At 36.1% G+C, this 19,562-nt stretch overlaps 1 protein-coding gene across 8 annotated transcripts in view; it reads right to left on the reverse strand.

Moving 5' to 3' along the window:
* Positions 1-19,562, reverse strand: part of LOC105234232 (protein sprint) — a 538,584-nt gene that overhangs the window by 119,262 nt on the left and 399,760 nt on the right. For 2 of the 8 annotated variants that reach the window (XM_049456742.1, XM_049456743.1), the window contains one exon: positions 16,923-17,957. The exons of the other annotated variants lie outside the window; for them this stretch is intronic. In XM_049456742.1, coding sequence (XP_049312699.1) covers positions 16,923-17,800 — 878 coding nt within the window. In that variant the 5' untranslated portion in view covers positions 17,801-17,957. The remainder of the gene's footprint in view (positions 1-16,922; positions 17,958-19,562) is intronic. 8 annotated transcript variants of the gene reach the window in all.

Consider the following 19,562-nt stretch of genomic DNA (forward strand, 5'->3'; position numbering starts at 1 on the left):
TATACAGCCAATTGGCCAACTCTATGCCTAGCTCAATAACCGAGTTGACATGGGCACTTAAATAGGTTAGCTTGACAACTTTGTGCATGTAAAGTGAAAAAAAAAATGAATTAATACTAAACAACTTTATGTTGAACATTGTGCCTGTGGAACAAAAAAAAATGCGCCGCTTTTGTCTAATTAATGTTGAAAAATGTAAAAAATAGCACAATACAAAGGCTGCTGTTGTACTTCGTAACGAAAAGGGGTCGGGGTAGGTCGTGCATGCCACAAGGGTTTCACTCTTCGCACAAAGCCACAAAGCGCTTTCATGTTATGAGGGTGGCTTACCGCCCCCACTCCACCGCTACAAACTCCAGCCACGGTCCATCAGCGTCATTGTATAACTTGTAAGGCTTGAACTTTTTTTGTTCACGCTCGCTCGGGAAAGCAAGTGGAAATGTTGGCTTTTATATAATGCGCACTCGGCTGGCTGACTGACTGACTGGTGGCTGCTGTACGCACGCTTAAGTAGGGCAACAAGTTGCTTATTTGGTTAATTAACATTAATGATGTCTGGTCGAGGTTGAAACGAGTACCAGCTGAAGTGCGGCCAGAACGGAGCGCCGCTCGGCATACGCAGTAGTCGGTGGTGACTTGCTCATGTTTATGTTACGGAAATGTTGTTTTAAAGCAGGAAAATTAAGCTAAGCAAAGCTTTGTTGCTGTGTGAAAATCGAAGAGTGCCACTGCCGCTGGGCGTAATTGGCAGCAGGCGTGAAAGCTTCGAACCAAAAGGTAAATGGCATTTTTCATATGCCTTGTAGTAACTACATTATTTATTTATTAAATTGTAATTATGTATTTAATTGTTGTGTTTGCTTTAGTTTTCTTGTCTTCAAGCAGCTCACCAGTTGCTGAGGTGTTATATTATTTTCTCTTATCGTTACCGTTGTTATATATTTTGAGCGCAGCTGAGAAAAAAAAACATTTTAAGCGAAACTGCATAATAAATCCAGGAAAGCTCGAGTTGATACCATTTGGTTATGATTAACTATGATTTTAAGAAAGCTATCTGGTAAAAGCTTTTTATAAGCTTATTAAAGCTTTCGACTGCGTTTCAATGATGGTCGGATCCACGCTATCGGAAATACACAGTTTCTTTATCCGACCAAGCATGGCTAAATATACAGCCCGTATTTTTCTGTCGGTACAACAGCACTACCATAGCTGTTTTTAGATAGTATTAGACACTAACTGCAGCTTAATACAGCTTTTGACGCCGTTGCTATGCTAGTCGAGTTTAGATAACCTAGGTAACCGAAAATATTATATTCGATCGTCAACTTGTCACAGCATATTTTTTGTAGTGCTACAACAACAGTTTCAAAGCTTTCGTCTACAAAGCAGCTGAGTGGATCTTTTGTCTCGTATTCTCCAATGTTCGAATCTAAGTACCTTCAATAGATCTTGATTTATATTCAACAAGGAACTGAAATTCATACGCTTAGAATGGCTGGCACTTTATATTTTTATGTAGAACCAAAGAAGCTTTTGGTATTGGCTCTTCTACTGTTACCAAGTATACAAAATCCATACTCCTTGCATTTATCGGTTCGGCATTCTTCAGGAAAAAAAACCATGGGGTTGAAAAGAATGCTAATTCTTCAACCATTGATACCTTTTTACCTTTGTATCAAATGCGGGATTAGTTTCTTCGGTAACAGAGTGCTCAAGCCTTAGAACTACATATTAAGCTTTACTACTATTACCTAGAGCTTGTTATAGTTTTCCCGGAAATAAAAATCCTATTACAAAGAGCTTTAATTATCACTTGGCAGTTCACAAAGCCGTATAGTTATCATCTGTTTCGTCTTTCAGTGGTTCAAGGAGTTCTAACTGGACCCTGTCCGATCGATATTCATGCTGCCAACTGCATCAGCTGCTTGGACGAAGATGAGATATAACCATCACAATACTTTCTTCTCGAATTTCTCGCTTCCACCAGATCAAGACAAAAGCATTTGGACTTCATACTCTTAGACATCCAGGAGAAAGAACAGAAATATAAAAAAAGGGGATTTGTGATAGATTCATGGCTTTACGCCGATAGCTGATATCCAACTATGGGAGTTTTTTGTCTGATTTCATAAAATACTGAACATAATACATAGTTATGTTGAGGATTCATCCATCTAACATAACCTAACCTCAGAGCTGTTAGTTTAGATAGTCCTGATGACAACCTAAGAGTACGAAAAGATACGAAAAGATGGTTTGTTTGATCATTTATTAGACTTCATCAATAGCTCAGGGAGAAATTTGGAAATTTTATTGGAGAGTAATACTTCGAAATGGATTTAATACTCGTAGTAATGACGGGTCGATATTGCTTATGAAAATATTTTTCCGTAATTTTGGATTTCTTACATCATAAAGTTCGTAAAAATATGGAAATGTATAAAGTGGCAAACCAAATTTCTGCGGGTTCAACAATCTCATTGATCATACCATATCTTAAAACTGGTTTTGTAATTACTCGTGGAGTGCGCCGCCAACCTAACAAATTCTTTGACATTTGGCAGCTGTATGTCAAATTTTCTTAACATAATATAGTCAACAATTATGAGAAGGCATTTACTTATATGATCAAAATATAGTCCACTAAAAACTTTCTAGTATTAATTACAATTATTTTTTGTTTACGAATGATTTTACGCTTTGCTTATCCATTCTTAAGTCTTGAGTCACTCTATCACTATTTATCCCATCTTTGCTTTTTCCGCTCTCATTTCTCTCATTACAATCGCAGTTGACGGCCCTCTTTTCTTTTCGCTACATTATGACAGCATTGTGTAACTTGTCACACAGTTTGCCGTTTGACACCCGCAGGCTGTTGTGCCAGCTGTCAAAAAGTTAATTTGCGACACATTTTTCGCGCCGTCATTGGCGTATGGAAAAAAGAAAGAGTATATAAAAAAATATATACATAATTTTACGCTATTTTAATATTTCCAGTGGCACATTTGTTATTGCTAAACTGACATGATTAATGAATTCGCACATACAACGACAACAAAAAGGACGGCAGCATTTCGTTTGTCGTCTATCAGCAGCAAGACGTTGCAGTGACCGGGTAAGTAGCTTTCAATTCCATATACTATGCGTCTTATCGACTTGCCACGCAGCTTTCTTACACCGCGAACGAAGCCACTTACGCCGCCAGCGCAATGAGCTTCCACAATTTTGCTAGCCGAGTGATGGATTTAAACGATAATAACTTATGGCCGCCAAAGTGGCAACACTCACACTTCCCGGCACTGCTTTTTCATGCTAATAAAAATAATAATAACGGAATTTTGACACTTGCTTAAAATGTCATTTGTTGTGTCTGCTGCCAACGCTGCTGCTGTTGTTGGCTCGCTCGCTGCGTGTGTGTTGCAATATTGCCAGAATGCGCAGCCTTGCTGTTGTCCGCAAGTGTTCGGGGTGATTTGTCTTTGTCACACTTCCCCACACGCACAGCATTTTTGTCGTTTAACTTCAGTGTCAGCATTTAATGAGTATTTTACAACGTGTGGAAAGTTCGCATTTCTTGTTGCAGCGTCTCTTAACGCACTCTCGGCGTGTAGTAACAGGAAGCACGGCACGTAAGTGGTTTACATGACTCGTTTATTAGTAATCTGTTGCAAGAAAATTGATTATACTCGAAGGAGTTGTGGCACCAAATACTTAAAGCGGTTGAAGAAAAGAATTAAATTGGCGGAAAATCAAGTAAAAGACAAGAAGCTAGAGTCCCCTGAAGGGCTGTAGTAGATTGTGCTTTGAACTTGAAAATTTAATAAAAATAAAATAACAGTATGATTTTGGAGGGGATTAGAGAGTATTTTAGAATAAATTGTTAACATATATTTAATACTTCCAAGATATTAAAGGAAGCGAGACGCATTTGCATACAAAAAAAGGATTGCGAAATGCTTGAGTACGAAGAACTTGCTGGCTGGTGGGGATAATGCTCGAAAATTCTGCGAGAAGATGTGGCGACTAACAGAAGGTTTCAAGATCGGAGTAGAAGCCCAGAGGTGATCTAGTGATTGATGCCCAAAGAGAAAAAAAAAACTACGGAGGAGACACTTCTCCAGCCTGCTGAGTGCCAGTGAAAGACGATGTCGAACCCGATTTCCCAATCAATGAAGATAGAGCAGACGTTCTATTGCCCGACCATGAAAAAGTTAGAATAGCAATTACGCGTCTGAACAAAAACAAAGCGGCGAGGGCCGATGACATCAACAACCGTGCGATAAGCCTCTCCAACATCGTATATAAGCTTCTATGGAGCATACTGAGTGAAAGAACTAAGCACACCGTCAACAAAATGATTGATCCTTATCACCAAGCGTTGATTTAGCCATGTTCGTCTCTCAGTCTGACTATACATACCTGAACTAGATTCTTAGTGTTTGAAATATCGATCTGGAATTTTGCACAAACTTCGATACTGGACCACTATAGTACATAGCTGTCGCACAAACTGAAAAATCAAAAAAAAAGTTCTTGTATGGAAAACTCTTTCATTTGACGAGATGTCTTAATAAAATTTGACAAGGATTTGTGCCAAAGACAACTGTACAATTTACGAAGAATTTGTTCAGATCGACTACTATAGCCTATAGATGCCTTATAAACTGCCAGATCAAAATCAAGATAAAGATTTTTTATACACTATACGCTGAAAGAAATCCAGTAGTGAGGATATTATATTAGATACGTTGCAGACGAAGTTCTTGCTCTTTCTTAATTTTGTTTCTTATTTTTCTGCAGAAACATGTTTCCTATATTCTTGTACGAAACTTTGTTGCTGTATCTCTACTTAACTTGCATTAACCGAATATTTAAAAGCGATTTTCTTTATTTCAATGTAATTTCTCAGCGACTGCTGAAAATATGCGCGCTGCTGCTCGCCTTCATAATACTGAATAAATACTTTATAACTTTATTTATTTATATTTTTTTTATTCTGATAATTTTTCGCAATGAAAGGAGCAACGCAATCGGCTTAAATATTTAAGCTCATTTCCATTACTCACCATGCAAACAGCGTAGGGCTTGCACGAAAAGCAACGAAACGGCTGTCTGCACTCAATGAATGAAAGCCGAGTTGTACTCGTAATGCATGCGCACACATAAAAGGAGTCGAAAATATTAAAACCTCCAAAAGTAACTAAAGAGGTGAGCACACACGCACACTTGTACTCATTCAAACATTTGTACCTTCATTCACTTCCACTCGCTCTGTTACTCCCTCTCTATCTCACTCTCACTCTCACTCCTTCACTTCTATTTCCCCCACATACTCGTGCGCAACGCACGAAGTACCTTAACGGTGTTTATGCTGCATTTGTACGATTATTATTATGAAGTATTATGTATTATGTTTATTATACAGTACAATATGAAATAATGCAATTAGGTGTACTGAAGCACTGCCAGGAATTTTACTTACAAATTGGCAATTATTATCGGTAAGCAGCAGACAAATCGGCTGCGCTGCCACTCTTCAGCGCCGCATTGAATAGAAATTTCGGCTTTACAAAGTTGAACGCGTACAATGGAGACAAATATTGGCTTGGTTTGAGGCACAAAGACTCCACTGGGGTATTGTGCGCTGCAAAATCTATGAAAAGGTAGCGTGTTGCTGCGAGTTAAGGGTATAAATTGTATAAAATTATGTTTGTATGAGATGAGTATAACCTTTTCGGATTTAAAACTGTTAAAGGTGCTCTATGTGGAACTGGCTTTGAAGTGATTTTAATATTTCCTACAATATTACATGTATATTTTTCGGTTTTTATATGGAATAATAGTGAAAAAGACATCATCCTATACTTGTATTAAGGAGTGGTGCCACCTTCGCTCAATTAACGCTGGGTGCGCCATTTTGATGTACTATTTAGTACATTTACAGTCCTGTTTCTCGTCTCATCTTTGTGCTGAAATCATTTGGTGCTCTGAATGAAACTGCATATACTATATATATCTCTGTCCCTATGTATGCTTAAATCTTTAAAACTAAATGGCTAATTTTAATCCTTAAATACCTTAAATTCATTGTTGATTTAATATAGATCTATGGTGATCTATGGTTTTGCTATGAAGCCGAATTATGGATTAGTGCTGTTATGCTACTGGTGAGTTTACAGCCTTAATGTAATTGTTGACTACGCTGGAGTTAATTAGATCCGTTTAGCTTGCCTAGTATTTTCGCTTCTAAGCTGTTGGCTGAGTTTGGTAGACAGATAGAGAGCGAGAGAGAGAAAGGCAGGTCGAGATCCGTTCCCACAACAGTCGAGTTTAAGTAACCTGAACCGGAACTGACCCGGGTTTTTAGCCGGCCAACGACTGTCTACTCGTCACCAGTTCTCAAAATTATGTCAGGCATGTTTTTTACGCTACAACAACAATAACAATACTTCCGAGATAAATAAAACATACACCCGTTCCTACACCATTCCATTTTGGACTCGTCGGTATAGACAGAGGTTGTACGAGTATTATCATTCTCGTGCTCATTAACGTCTCATCTGAAAATGGTTATCTAAATGTAACCTTGGGAGTATATAATGTGATTTACAGGAACATGTATTATTACCGCATAATTATTACTGTTACGTATTTAAAATGATTTCAGAAGTCGTAAGCTTATGGTGGGTAATCACCACTTGATGAATTGTGTGTTTGAATGGTCTACCTCTGGGAACTACTTCAACTTGTCTAGCAGATAAAAAGAAAGAAAGTATTAATCAATCAGCTGAAAAGAGCTTTGAGCTTGATGAGGAACAAATGCAAATTTCACATAGAAAATAGTAGAATGAGAGCTTGTTGGTCAATTTGAACTTAGAACCATCACTTTGGTCAGCAATTGCACACTATAATCGTTAGAAATTTAGATCTCATGCATAGACGGTCTACATTGGCTAGTTGTAAAAGGTTTTACGTTATTATTACAATGAGTGCGAATCTCTCACATTTTGAGAGTAATATGTTAAGACAATAGATGGCGCTGGGTGCAAATACGAACTGAAAGCCTCTTTACGACAAATACTGTGTGCCGTCGAAGAAGCCGATAAAAGGTTTGTGAATTATTTATCTATATAAATTGATTTATTATTTATCTAACTATATAAACTCAATTGAATGAGAATATTGAACAGGTGGCAACCATTATTAGTGGAATAATTGTAGGCCTTCTTTAAGTTTTATACCTTGATAATATTGTAATATTTCATATATGTACATATATCTGTAGGTATGTAAGTCAGAAAGTTGAACATATGGCAACCCTCATAAAATGCAATACTCAATGATAATAAAATGATAAAAATTTAAATAGCAAGTGGTCTTTCAGTGTTTTTTGGAGCAAGTATAAGAAAATAGTTCGTTTTATAGTTGAAAAAGTTAGTATTTCAATTATAAAAGGGTGGCAACCCTGCTTAACAATACTTTAAGCAGTAAGTTTGTTAAAATTTTTTCATTTTAATAATAAAATATATGTTTCCATGATTTATTTTTCGAAAGTTTTCGAACAGGTGGCTACCTTTCATTATGAAAATTCAATATGTTAAATATATGTACGTAGCATATAAAAATAATTTTTTTTTAAATAGTATCATACAATTAGAGTCTCAAAACCTCAGCCTTAACCACTCAAAGCAACTCAAAACACTCTCAACGAAATTTCATAAATCCGTCTATAAGACAGAGAGGAATATGAAAGAATGAAAATATTGCCAAACAAATAAATTTAATAAAATTCTTCGTCAAAGCTATGAGATTACAAACCAAAAACAATATTCCAAGTATTGCAAAGTAATTCCCATTTCAACCTAATACTCACATGCAATCAAAATCAGAAATCTGCCATTGTTTTGCCTGCAGAAGCAGCGGTGCGACACGCCAACAAGGTGTGGCAAGACGACCGAGTCACTATTGTAATATTGTAAGTGACAAAATATGACTACAAATATATATGAAGGTTGCTTGTGGCATGCTACCTGGTTGTTGCTGCAGTCAATCTCAATAAAAGCGCACAGCAGTGCCTCCCAAACACACACACACATAAAAGAGTCAATGAAACAATGCAATTTAGAGCAGCGCTTGCTTCCATATTCATAACACACCGCTGTATGTGTGACAGTAATTGCGATAACAAAAACAATAACAACAAGCAAGAGTAGTGCTGCCTGTGACAGCTTCATCGATAAGCTGATGCTCAGTCTGATGCTGATGCTGAGATGAAGTGGCGTGCATTCACTCCACAAAATCGATGTGGGCATTCCACTCAGCGCACAGCACACAGCGTGGCAGCGCCGCAGCATGTCATGTCGCTGTCAATTTTGCCCGATATGCAAATGAGTTTGACAGGATCAAAAATGTTGTCACTGTAATGTTGCTGTTGCAAGCGCTGAGTGGGAAAACTTGAAAAACCAGGTAGGTGGGCAGCGGCACAGAGCGCCAAAGAGAAAGGTGGCAAGGTGAACAGGGTGCACAATGTGTGTGGCGGTGGCAAGGCAGCTTGTAAGTTGAAAGCAAGACAAAGTTGACGAATAAAAGCAAGCGAAGCAGCGAACAAAAACTGCCGGAGCAAACTTTTGCAGCAGAAAAGTTGTAATTTAAAGTGCATGCCAAGCAACAAAACTGCTGTGCAACAAAGTTATGCCACCAACTCATGCGCTTGCTGTTAGCGTGTTGGAAAGAATGTGAAAGTATATGAGACGGTAAGATTGGAGAGTTGTTTGGAGTGTGGTGCAAAATGCAAATATTTGTGGATGGAAAATCAATGGAAAGTATGCATTTCTGAAAGGCCAGCCACAAAAAAAAAAACTGAGGAGCGAGACTTGGTATGCGTTAGAGTGAAATGTTTTAGAAATTTCTTTATTTTCGATATGAAAATATAAAGAAATAGAGCAAGCAAATTTTTTCTGTATAGAAAGGTTTGCTTGACAATAAGAAAGTTATATTATTTTTGTTAGCGAACTTTTTAAGTCAAAAACCACTTAGTACAGTGCTTGCAGTATATTTATGTTTGACAGGGCGTATACGTGATGTGTTATGGGGGGCAAATTGTGACCTGTTTATGAAAGTAATGTAAAAGACAGGGAAGACAGCTCAAAAAAATTATAGTTTAACAAGTAAAGATGGATTATGAAACAACGAAAAAATATAGCATTTACGAAAAAAACTGAAAAATTATGGAAACTTTTGTCAAAGATTATTATTAAGGGAACAACAACACAAAAGTTTGTAGGTAAGTCTAACCGTGAAAAGTTTGTGGGCCTTAGTAAGCGCGAGCGCAAAACACAAATCCAGCTTTCTTTCTTTTTCGCCTTTCGCTGTCGGTATATTTTTGAAAGCAATTCGCGATTTAAAAAGTTTTGCAATTCTGAACACTTTTGCATAAGAGAACATGTACAACAGAAATAAATTATATATGTATATGTAAACTTTTTTCAAAAATAGTTTCAAAATTTTTATTTTTAATTAAAAAAAATCTTGAACTAAAATTTTTTTTTAAAACATTTTTTTATTGAAAAACAAATTTTTTTTTTTGAAGTACTGAATTTTTTTCTTGAAAAATAAAAATCTTAAAATAAAATAAATTTTTTCAGAACTAGTTTTAAAACATTTTTTCAAGTTTTGAACTATTGATTTTTTTTTTCAAAATTAAAAAAATGGTTTTGAAAAAATTGTTAATAATTTTGTATAAAATGAATTCAATTAGCAATTTAAAAAGTTTTGCAATTCTGAACAATTTTGCATAAGAGTACATGTACAACAGAAATAAATTATATGTATGTAAACTTTTTTCAAAAATAGTTTCAAAATTTTTATTTTTAATTAAAAAAAATTCTTGAACTACAATTTTTTTTTAATTGAAAAAAAAATTTTTTTTGAACTACTGAATTTTTTTTCTTGAAAAATAAAAACCTTGGAAGAGTGAAAATTTTTTCAGAACTTGTTTTAAAAATTTTTTTTAAATTTTGAACTATTAATTTTTTTTTTCAAAATTTGAACTATTCATTTTTTTTAATTTAATTTTGATGTTTTTGAAAAAATTTTTAATAATTTTGCATAAAATCAATTCATGTTTCATAAAAAATTACCAAAATAAAAAATTTGCAAACTTTGAAAAATAAATTTAAAAACTTTAATGGGAAATTGAATAGTTTAGCTTAAAATTATGATTTTACGCAAACAATTTTACTTAATTTGTTTCAAAAAACTATATTAAAATCTTAAATAAAAAAATATATGTTTTTTTAATTCATTTCATATTTTGAATAAAAATTTTTAAATGTAACTTTTTGAAAAATTCTCAAAATTTTTTTATACAATTTTTATTTTTAAATGTAACCTTTTGAAAAATTCTCAAAATTTTTTTATAGAATTTTTATTTTTAAATGTAACTTTTTGAAAAAGTATCAAATTTTTTTTTTACAATTTTTATTTTGATTAATTTTTTTCCTTTAATTTTCAAAATTTTTATAAAAATTTTAAGATAAAAATTATATAAATAGTAAAAATATTGTACAGTATTATATAACTGAATCCACTTCGATTTTACCATAACACTTCTGAAGCTACAAAAAGCTACAATAAATATTGTTTTTATTATAAAGGTTTTTTTTTATTAAAAATAAATTTCCAAAAAAAATTGTATCACAAAAATTTGTTCTTCAAGATAACCGAAAAAAAATTTTGAAAATCTGTATCCCAAAAAAATTATATTTTTGAATATAACCTAAAAAAAATTCTGAAAATTTAAAAAAAAATTTTGTTCAATATAATCGAAAATAATTCTGAAAATTTTTCTGACAAAATGTTTTTTTTTTTCAAGGTAACGGAAAAAAAGTTCTGAAAATTTGTATCCCAAAATTTTTTTTTTAATATAACCGAAAAAAAATTTGAAAAAAATAGTTTTTTTTACTATAACCGAATAACTCTTACCTAAAAATGCTCTAAATACATTATTATTCTTAAAAATAAAAGAAAAACCTTTTGCATGTCGAAAAATGCTCTTGTTTGTCGAAAGGGGTTAATGTATTGCCCACTCGCTAATTAAGCTTTGTCTAGAGGGTGTACTTATGTATGTATGTAGGTGTTTATTTTCGCTTTAAAACAAGCAATCAGAGTTTTCAGAAAATAACGGTTAAAGATCTGAGAAACGGTTAAAGATCTAGAAAAAGTATATAAAGAGGTGGCTATGATCAAACAAGTTAGTAGGAAAGACTGGGTTAGAAAATAGTCAAAATAGTTTCATGCTACGTAGTAAGCAAGCATTGCCTATATAATATATTATTGGCGATTTCAACACAAATTGAATTTTTCTTCTAAAAGTAATGATGATCTGCTTTTCGGAATGTCGTTTGAGCGAGCAGAGTTGCTTAAAATCAATAATATATGCATTTTTCTATACCGTTTGTATTTACTTCTGCTTTTACTCCCACATCATATGCAAATTTCTATCAGAAAACTTTTGGGGGTTTTAACAGCCACTCCTCCGCTGCATTTTTAGCGCAGTTCCGGACTTATGAGCATCTTTGTTGCCTTTCTCCACTCCTAGGTGAGTTCTTATAGTTTAGTAGCATTTGATATTGATAAATCGACCGGTATATAACTTTCTCTGACGAATGTTATCTAAGCTATCGCGCATGTAAGGCAGTTATACTTGCATGACAGAGTAATCTATAGACCTGATGTAGCCCAAGCGGACCCAAATTTGAATTTATGTGTGTAAAAAACACACAGTCTACCTTTTATGCAGCAGAGAGCACGAACGCTACAATATGTACTAGTATTTTGACAGGCTGGTAGGAAATTGTGATTACACGAAGAGCTCTAACTTTTTTACTAACTTATAAGACAAGAGCTTTCAACATTTCGTAAAACTTACGGCAAATATTAATGCCGATTTATGTAATTATATCTTTAATTTTTGGACGCCTTATTGACATCTTTTTTTTCATCCATTAACCACCTACAATTATCGCTAACGGCATTGTTAATACATTTCGAAAACTTTCTCCTCTCACTGTCGAAAAAGTATGCGTCGCAAACTTGGCACGTGAAAACACTCGAAGTCAAAGTTGAACAAGTTTTCCCATAGTTGGCTGCCACCACGGAATTGTGGGTCTTATTGCTGGCAAGCAGATACTTACGAGAGTAGACTTGTACACATGTAGATGAGCGTATGAAAACGAGTTCACACATATGAATTACTTTTCTCTTCTACCAATTCAACTTATATAATTGCAACATATTTTATAGAAACAACTTTTTTTCTGCGCCAACTTTTGCAATTACGTGCAACACAGTTTCTATGGAATTTCGCGCGCAGGCGACGCTTTTTAGGCCACCTATAAGAGAGAGAGAGAGAGAGCGCGAAAAGAAAACTATAAAAATAACTCAAATTTTATGGCCTTCCAGATGAAATAACAGCGAAAAATGCAACGAAATACCAATGAGACAAAAATAAAAAATATTCAACGAGGAGGGGGAAGCAAGGGCAACGAGGCGTTGCAATGTTGGCCACATGTGCGCCGACGGGCAACGGGTCGCCAGATCTAGTGCACCAGAGCCGCCAGGCGCTTACGAAAATTCCAAGGAAAAGTTGAAACAGGAAAACAGCAAAGAAACTACATTTTATTTTAGTGGCAAAAAGAAAGAGCATATTACGCGCCACCCGCGTTGCCGCCAGCTACCACAACTGCAAACTGCCACACTTGCCACTAGTAAAGGCAATAGTGATATTGCGGCGTCAACCCATACAAAAGTGACAACAACAAAAACATCTACAACAACAATAATAACAAAAATATCAGGAAAAAAGAAATAAAAACAACAATAACAACAAAACCACGGCAACAGCAGCGGAAAAAAAATAGCAACAACAAGAAAGATGACAGTATTATGAATAATGCAACACATATGGTGAATCAAATAATGAGACAACAACAACAACAAATAATTTTGTCGCATGCAACGCGGTCGCCACCAGCTATGGGATGAGGCGCTGAAAGACATTTTGTTGTTGCATGTTAGTGTATGAGAGGCGCGCATAACAAATTGCCACAAAGCGCTAACAACCAGCAGCGGCAACAGCACATACATATATGCCACAGCTGTGTGTGTGTTTGTGCGTTGACACACATTCGCCACAGTTGACAGCAATTTTCGTTTTGTGTGATATTAAAAAAATATGATTGCCTTGCATTGTGGTGGATTGTTGTTGTTATTCCGTTTGTTGCTGTTGTTGTTGCTGCAATGCATTCCGTTGCGGCGAAAATTTTATGACATGGGCCGCAATATGTTTATTAAAATGAGGTTATAAGACAAAGTGTGCTTAAGTTATTATAGGGATCAAGTGCTGGAAATTCCAGTGCTCGTATATTTTCGGCTGATTAACAGCATTTACGAAGATGTGTAATGATATGCTAATATATATGGAGGCATTTATAATTATGTAGATATAAGTAGATAAGTTTGTATATGAGTGAGTGAGTCTCTTAGAACGTTTCTGTAAATTGTGGACTCTATTTGAAGTAGCGATGAAACTATAATTTATTTGAGGTTAGTTCAAGGAAAGAAAAATAGCTTTCACTGCTGCAAAATAAGGGATCTTAAGGACTCGTCAAAAGACGACCTTCTACGCCAAACAATATACCCGCTTCCAAGTAGATAACAACTTAAATGCCTTATATAATATTTTTCAGAACTTCTTCAGATATATGCTTCTGTTGAGCTTTACTACTAAGCATTCAACAATCTTCCAAAAAGCAGAGCAGAAACTGATTTAAGGAAAGGAATATGCTCATTGAGAAATACGAGGTATGACAATTAAGTAATGAGACTGATTCCATAAAAACCGTATATTTGAAAATTATTCTACAACTCTGCCATCCCCTTCAAAGTAGTCCCCTTGGGCAGCTATACAGCGATTCCAGCGCGTTTTCCATGCCTCGTAACATTTCTGGAACGCTTCGACTGGGATGTACCCTCGTCACGGCCGCCTGGATGTCCGTAACCGACTCAAAATTGATTCCTTTGATCACCGATTTTGTTTTAGGAAACAAAAAAAGTCACAGGGTGACATGTCTGGCGAATAAGGCGCCTATTGCAACACGGCGATCCCTTTAGAGGCCAAATACTGGGACACGCTGAGGGCGGTGTGGCACGGCGCGCTGTCGTGATGAAGGATCCAGTTGCGAGTATATGACAAGCTGTTATTTGTTTTTTATTCACGGTTTAATATCCTTTGATATACAGCATAGTGTCACCTTTTTATCTGTAGACAAGCAAAATAATCTTTTACAAGTTTGGACATACTAAAATCAGTAGTGATAACAGTTCGCATAATGAATGTTAGGTCCTAAGTTCATTAATACCAGCAGTACTCTACATACTCCATCCTAGAACCATCAATGTATCAGTAAATGCATACGAGTTCCTATTTTCCATCTTAACTTTTCCTTAAGTTTCTCTAGTCAGTCGCACTTATTTAAAAAAAAAGGTTTCTGGGGACTATAGGAGAGGTCTATTTTTCTACTAGCATCCAAATAAGAAGGTCTTTAGGGTCTTTCTTTTCACGACGAACTAAGAGAAGGACCTTACATTTATAAAACAAAAATTGGACGCTTTGGGATTTGGATTGATAAGTCAATAATACACAAATATCCAAAACTAGTAAGCACTATGTTACTCTACTTTATGTGTCAGGTTACGAGGCCTTTAAAGTGAGTTAACTGATAATGCACTGACCAGACTTGGCCCAGTTATTACTTATTTTTCCATTCCTTATTCAGATATCAATCTTTCATTTGTCTCTTCAATTTGGAGAGGATCAGCTTCTGAGTGGTCAATGTCTACAACAACGGAAATGTTCGAATGAGAGGCATAAGTACTAAAGGACTATAGTTTTACCTTCTAGTGTGTTCTACCTCTTTAATGGAAAAATATCTAACTGATTAAATGTGAGTCACACTTTCGGTAGTCATAACTTGGTACTTGAGAACATCCCGATTGTTTTTATCAACATTTTTTAATGTTCAGTATACAAAATCTCCACAGTTTTTGAGGATAAAAAAAGACGACGACTGGTTAATAGTTGGTCTTTCTAAAACTACTCTGCGAGTTCATGGAACATTGCTAACCATCCGGAACAACCTACCCAGCAGATTCTTGAAGAAAAAGGGCTGGTAGAAACAACTTTGGGATGTAATGCGTTTCGCCTCCAGGCTTTTGCATCCTGAGTAACGCTAAATAACCTACGAGCTTTCAACTCCTGACGACTGCAGTAGTGAAAGCAGATAATGAGTAGGATTAGCTCTTTAGAATTTTTGTAAAAGCCTGGTCTGATGGTTGCGGCATTCTGAGATCTGAGTACGATGTGCTGACACTCATCAGAAATGGCTAACAGGCTAATGTCGCAACCGATACCGCCCCGCTACATTAAAAGTTAAAACCCTGGAATTGCTCGGAGTATGTTCTGCCCGTCGTCGTTAAGTTGACGTGGTAGGTGTAAGTTGAGACGACTCCTTCTTTGTGCTGACAAGCTTTGAACGTATGGCCTCATAAGGGCGTGCGTCAGCCCTTGCCAAGGCCTCGTTTGTGAGACATGCTGGGGACCATTAAATGCGACTATCTGTCAGGGGGACGGATAGCGGCTCTGAGTTGGGACCCTATTTGCATGGACAATAATAAAAAGACAAACGTTGACGAAGGGATGTGAACGGATGTCAAAACCGACACGCAGATCTGCCTAGGGAGGGAGTGCTACTTCTGAGGTGAAAAAATCGTCGCTGCCGAAATGCAGTAATACCAATATCTCAGTAGGAATTTCTACATCAGGCGACTCTACGAGTAATAGGTTGGTGGAAGCCGGTGGAAACCAGCCGGCAATCGACGTGGATAGAACCCTTTATACGCGGCGGAATCGCTAGCACTAGCAAAGGAACCTCTGCTAGACTCATGAAGGCCAGAAGCAAGACAGCGATAGCTAGGAAACTGAAGGCAGACCGCCGCTTGCCGGCCAAAATCGTGGAACGCTACGGTAAGAAGCAAAAGATATCAAAACTGCTAAATTATTTCCTGCTGGATCTTATTTGCCATGCTTCATGAACACGAATAGTTTATTTTAGATTTCGCAACCTGCATTTCCAGCTGATTGAAATAAATTTCATATTTTTCTAAGTGCTCCGGAAACCATATTGAATATTGCTATTGTCTGTGTTCCACTTTGACTTCGCCCTAATGACACCAAGGGGGCACATTCGCAACCGAACGAATAAAAAAGGATGCGCGAGAGTCAAAAACATAAAACTAATATCACTTCCACTCCATTAAAATGTGTCCCGTGCCACCATTAGCCTACTTACAAATTGCAGGCGACACTTTTATTACTGTTATGTGTCTGTATATACCGCTAGTACATATGTAGTCAGGTAATAAAATCACGGAGATTTTTCCAAACACACTTTAGTGTGATTTTATGAGTGTCATGCGAATTATAGTGCGATGAAGTGAGCGTACGAAGGGAAAAGAGAATGTTGGTGCAGCAAAATCAAAGCACTTCCGTGGAAGGGGGGAAAGGTGGCATGTCATAAAAATTGTCACTTGAATGCATATGCTTTTGACAGCATTTTCTAGGTGTGTCTCAATTACAAGCAGATGCCTGAGAGTCATATTTTACAGTTGAGTAGGAGTAACGAAAAAGTTTTACATGAAATCGGCTACGCAGCGTAGCATACGCGAACGCATAACGCTGTTTATGCACAGCTGTTTGTGAAAAGTGAAAATGAGAGCCACATATGTACGTACTTTAGTGGCTTCAATTTATAGTTTATATATCTTCATATAAATAAACAGTTACTGCTCCGTTACAAACTTACCACTTGTTCGCCTTAAATTGCGATACTTCCGCATAGCGACGTCCCATCGGCACCTCTTGGGGACTCAAGAGCGCATCACAGGGTGGCAGACTCTGCGGTTCGGCAGGCGCCACATCCGCCTCATCCTCCTCCACCGACTCGTCGATCGCCTCCATCTCTTCGGTGATCACTTCATCGGCATCTGAGCTGGTGCATTGATCGCCATAGGTGCTACCCTCGTCCTTCACCAGCGCCTCATTGACATAGTTATGCAACTTTTCACGCAACGAATAGTCATCGATGGAAGATGAAGCATTCGATAGACAATTCTTGCGATCACCATCATCGAGATCATCGATAAGATTGCCATTTTCCTCGAGATCGTTATAGTCATCGATGGCGACATCATCGCCCGACGAGGTGCTCGTATCAGTGCTGCTGGTGCGTGTGGAACGTGACACACAGCTGTCCACACTAGCGATGGAATGGCGATTACGTTTGTTATCGTTGTCCAACGACTTCTTCAGATAGTCAACATCATCTGCTTCATCATCCTCCATGCCGCCATTGGAATTAGTCGAACAAATGGAGACTTCGCGCAACTGCTGCTTTGTGGCATTGTTTGTTTGTGTAGTTTTGCTGTCATCGCTGTTAATGTTATCGACTGTCTCATTACAGTTATCATTATCGATCGTAGAGCTGGTAAGATTGTTATCGCGATCTGACAACTCATCTACAGGCTGTGGCACGATGATTAGTGATGTGCGCTTGCGCATGGTTTCATCTTTGGCGTCCATATTGTTTTTTAGCGTCTTATCGGATTTGGCCAAAACGATAACCTCCACTTTGGAGGCCTCGTAGGCATTGTTGTTGGCGTTCATGCTGGCGTCAGTTGACATTTTGCTGCTGCTTCCGTTGTTTTTGTGATGGTTTTTGAACTTTTATTACACTTTTAACACTTTGAAATTATTTGTGGCATTTTGTTGTTGTTTTTTAAAGAAAGTTTTCAACATATAGAGAGTTTTTAATACATTTCTTAAATACGGTTAGTTTGAGCTAATCGAAAGCAGAGTTTTATTAGTTAAATTGTGCGTTGTGTGGAAAATATCAAAAAAGTGTTTCTGAATGAGCAATTGCCGAAGAATTTGTGACTCTGTGACACTTTGAAGTGTTTCGATAGTTGAAAAGTATTTTAATAATTTTTCGTAGAAATAACTTATATATTACATTTATAATAAGAATATGCCAACCAGATAACTTAGAACTTTAATTTACGTTTAACTGAAGTTAAAAAATAATGAGTTATGGAATAATACTAGACACTACAAAATAATTATTTAAAATTCCGTAGAAATGTATCGATAAATCTTATTTTTTACAAACCATTGAGCCCAGGGGTTGCCTGAACTGCCGAACTATATGAAAAGACACTTTAGATAATGTATATGTACTATGTCTATCTTATATGTCCATTAAGTATTCAAAATTCCTGAGAAATTGATAATAATGGTATCTATTCGATAACATCGGAGCTATCGATGCTGCCACAACTAAGAAAGGTGTTTATGTAGCATATTTTATATCGAAAAGGCTAACGTCAATTGGATCTGAAACAACCATCGACTCTCGATTTTTGTGACTATCGATAAATTGTCATCTCTAATATAAAATAATCAAATATCGATTTTGGTGATTATCGATAAATTGTTAGTTATCGTTAGTTTTTTCTTTGCTAAATCCAATTTCAAGATAAACTAGGGCATTATAGACAACTGGTAAATTTAGTCTAATACAAAAAATGGGCACTTACATATGTAGTAAGTAACCCGAACAGATAAAAGGAAGGAAATCGGATCTTCAATAATGCATAGCCTAAGTTCACAGACTTCTAGAAAGCAAACAAAACACTAAAATGTTACCTTAAATGCCATTTGTTAGCGCATACATATATTACGAAGTTGAACAATTGATCCACCTCGAAGGACTGAAAACTATTAGCAGAATTAGAAGTTAAGAATGACAGGAAAGAACAAGAATTTTAAGTCAAAATATATCGATAAAATTATTTTTAATTTCATCATTGAATTGTAATATCTAATGTCTAGAGATAATATAATTTGAAAGAAAATATTATGCCTTACACTATCATACCTTTATAACTCTCAAAAGATAAAAACTGTAGAAAACAAAGAAGAAAAATATTAACTTAGAAATATGAAATGTGAAAGCGATCCTTAAAAGAATCTGATGCAAGGAAAAGCCATAATAGTTTTAGAATATTTTTTTATATATATAGGGAAAGCAGTCTGTCTTACAGTTTTACAATCAAATTTTCATTTGAGAGATTAATTGCTAAGCAATTTGTCACGAGTATTTAATCCGACGTTTGTCGCAAGCAAATATGCCCTAAAAATTACATATTTATTGCCAAAATAATTTCAAACAACCCTCCGTAGTATTAATATTTCCTAAAAATATACACCAATATCCAAAGCAATAAGGCCGATACATATATTACTGTCAAGCAAGGCGACGTCACAGGCCATTCTTAACCTCATTTGGTAAACTCTGCGGGGGTTGAATGTCATTCTCATTGACAGAGCGCAGTTTACAGAAGTCATTAAAAATTTAAAAATAGCCGCAGAGCAGTGGAGAAGAGCA

This window comes from Bactrocera dorsalis, chromosome 4, assembly GCF_023373825.1.
Source record: "Bactrocera dorsalis isolate Fly_Bdor chromosome 4, ASM2337382v1, whole genome shotgun sequence".
Taxonomy (NCBI): domain Eukaryota; kingdom Metazoa; phylum Arthropoda; class Insecta; order Diptera; family Tephritidae; genus Bactrocera; species Bactrocera dorsalis.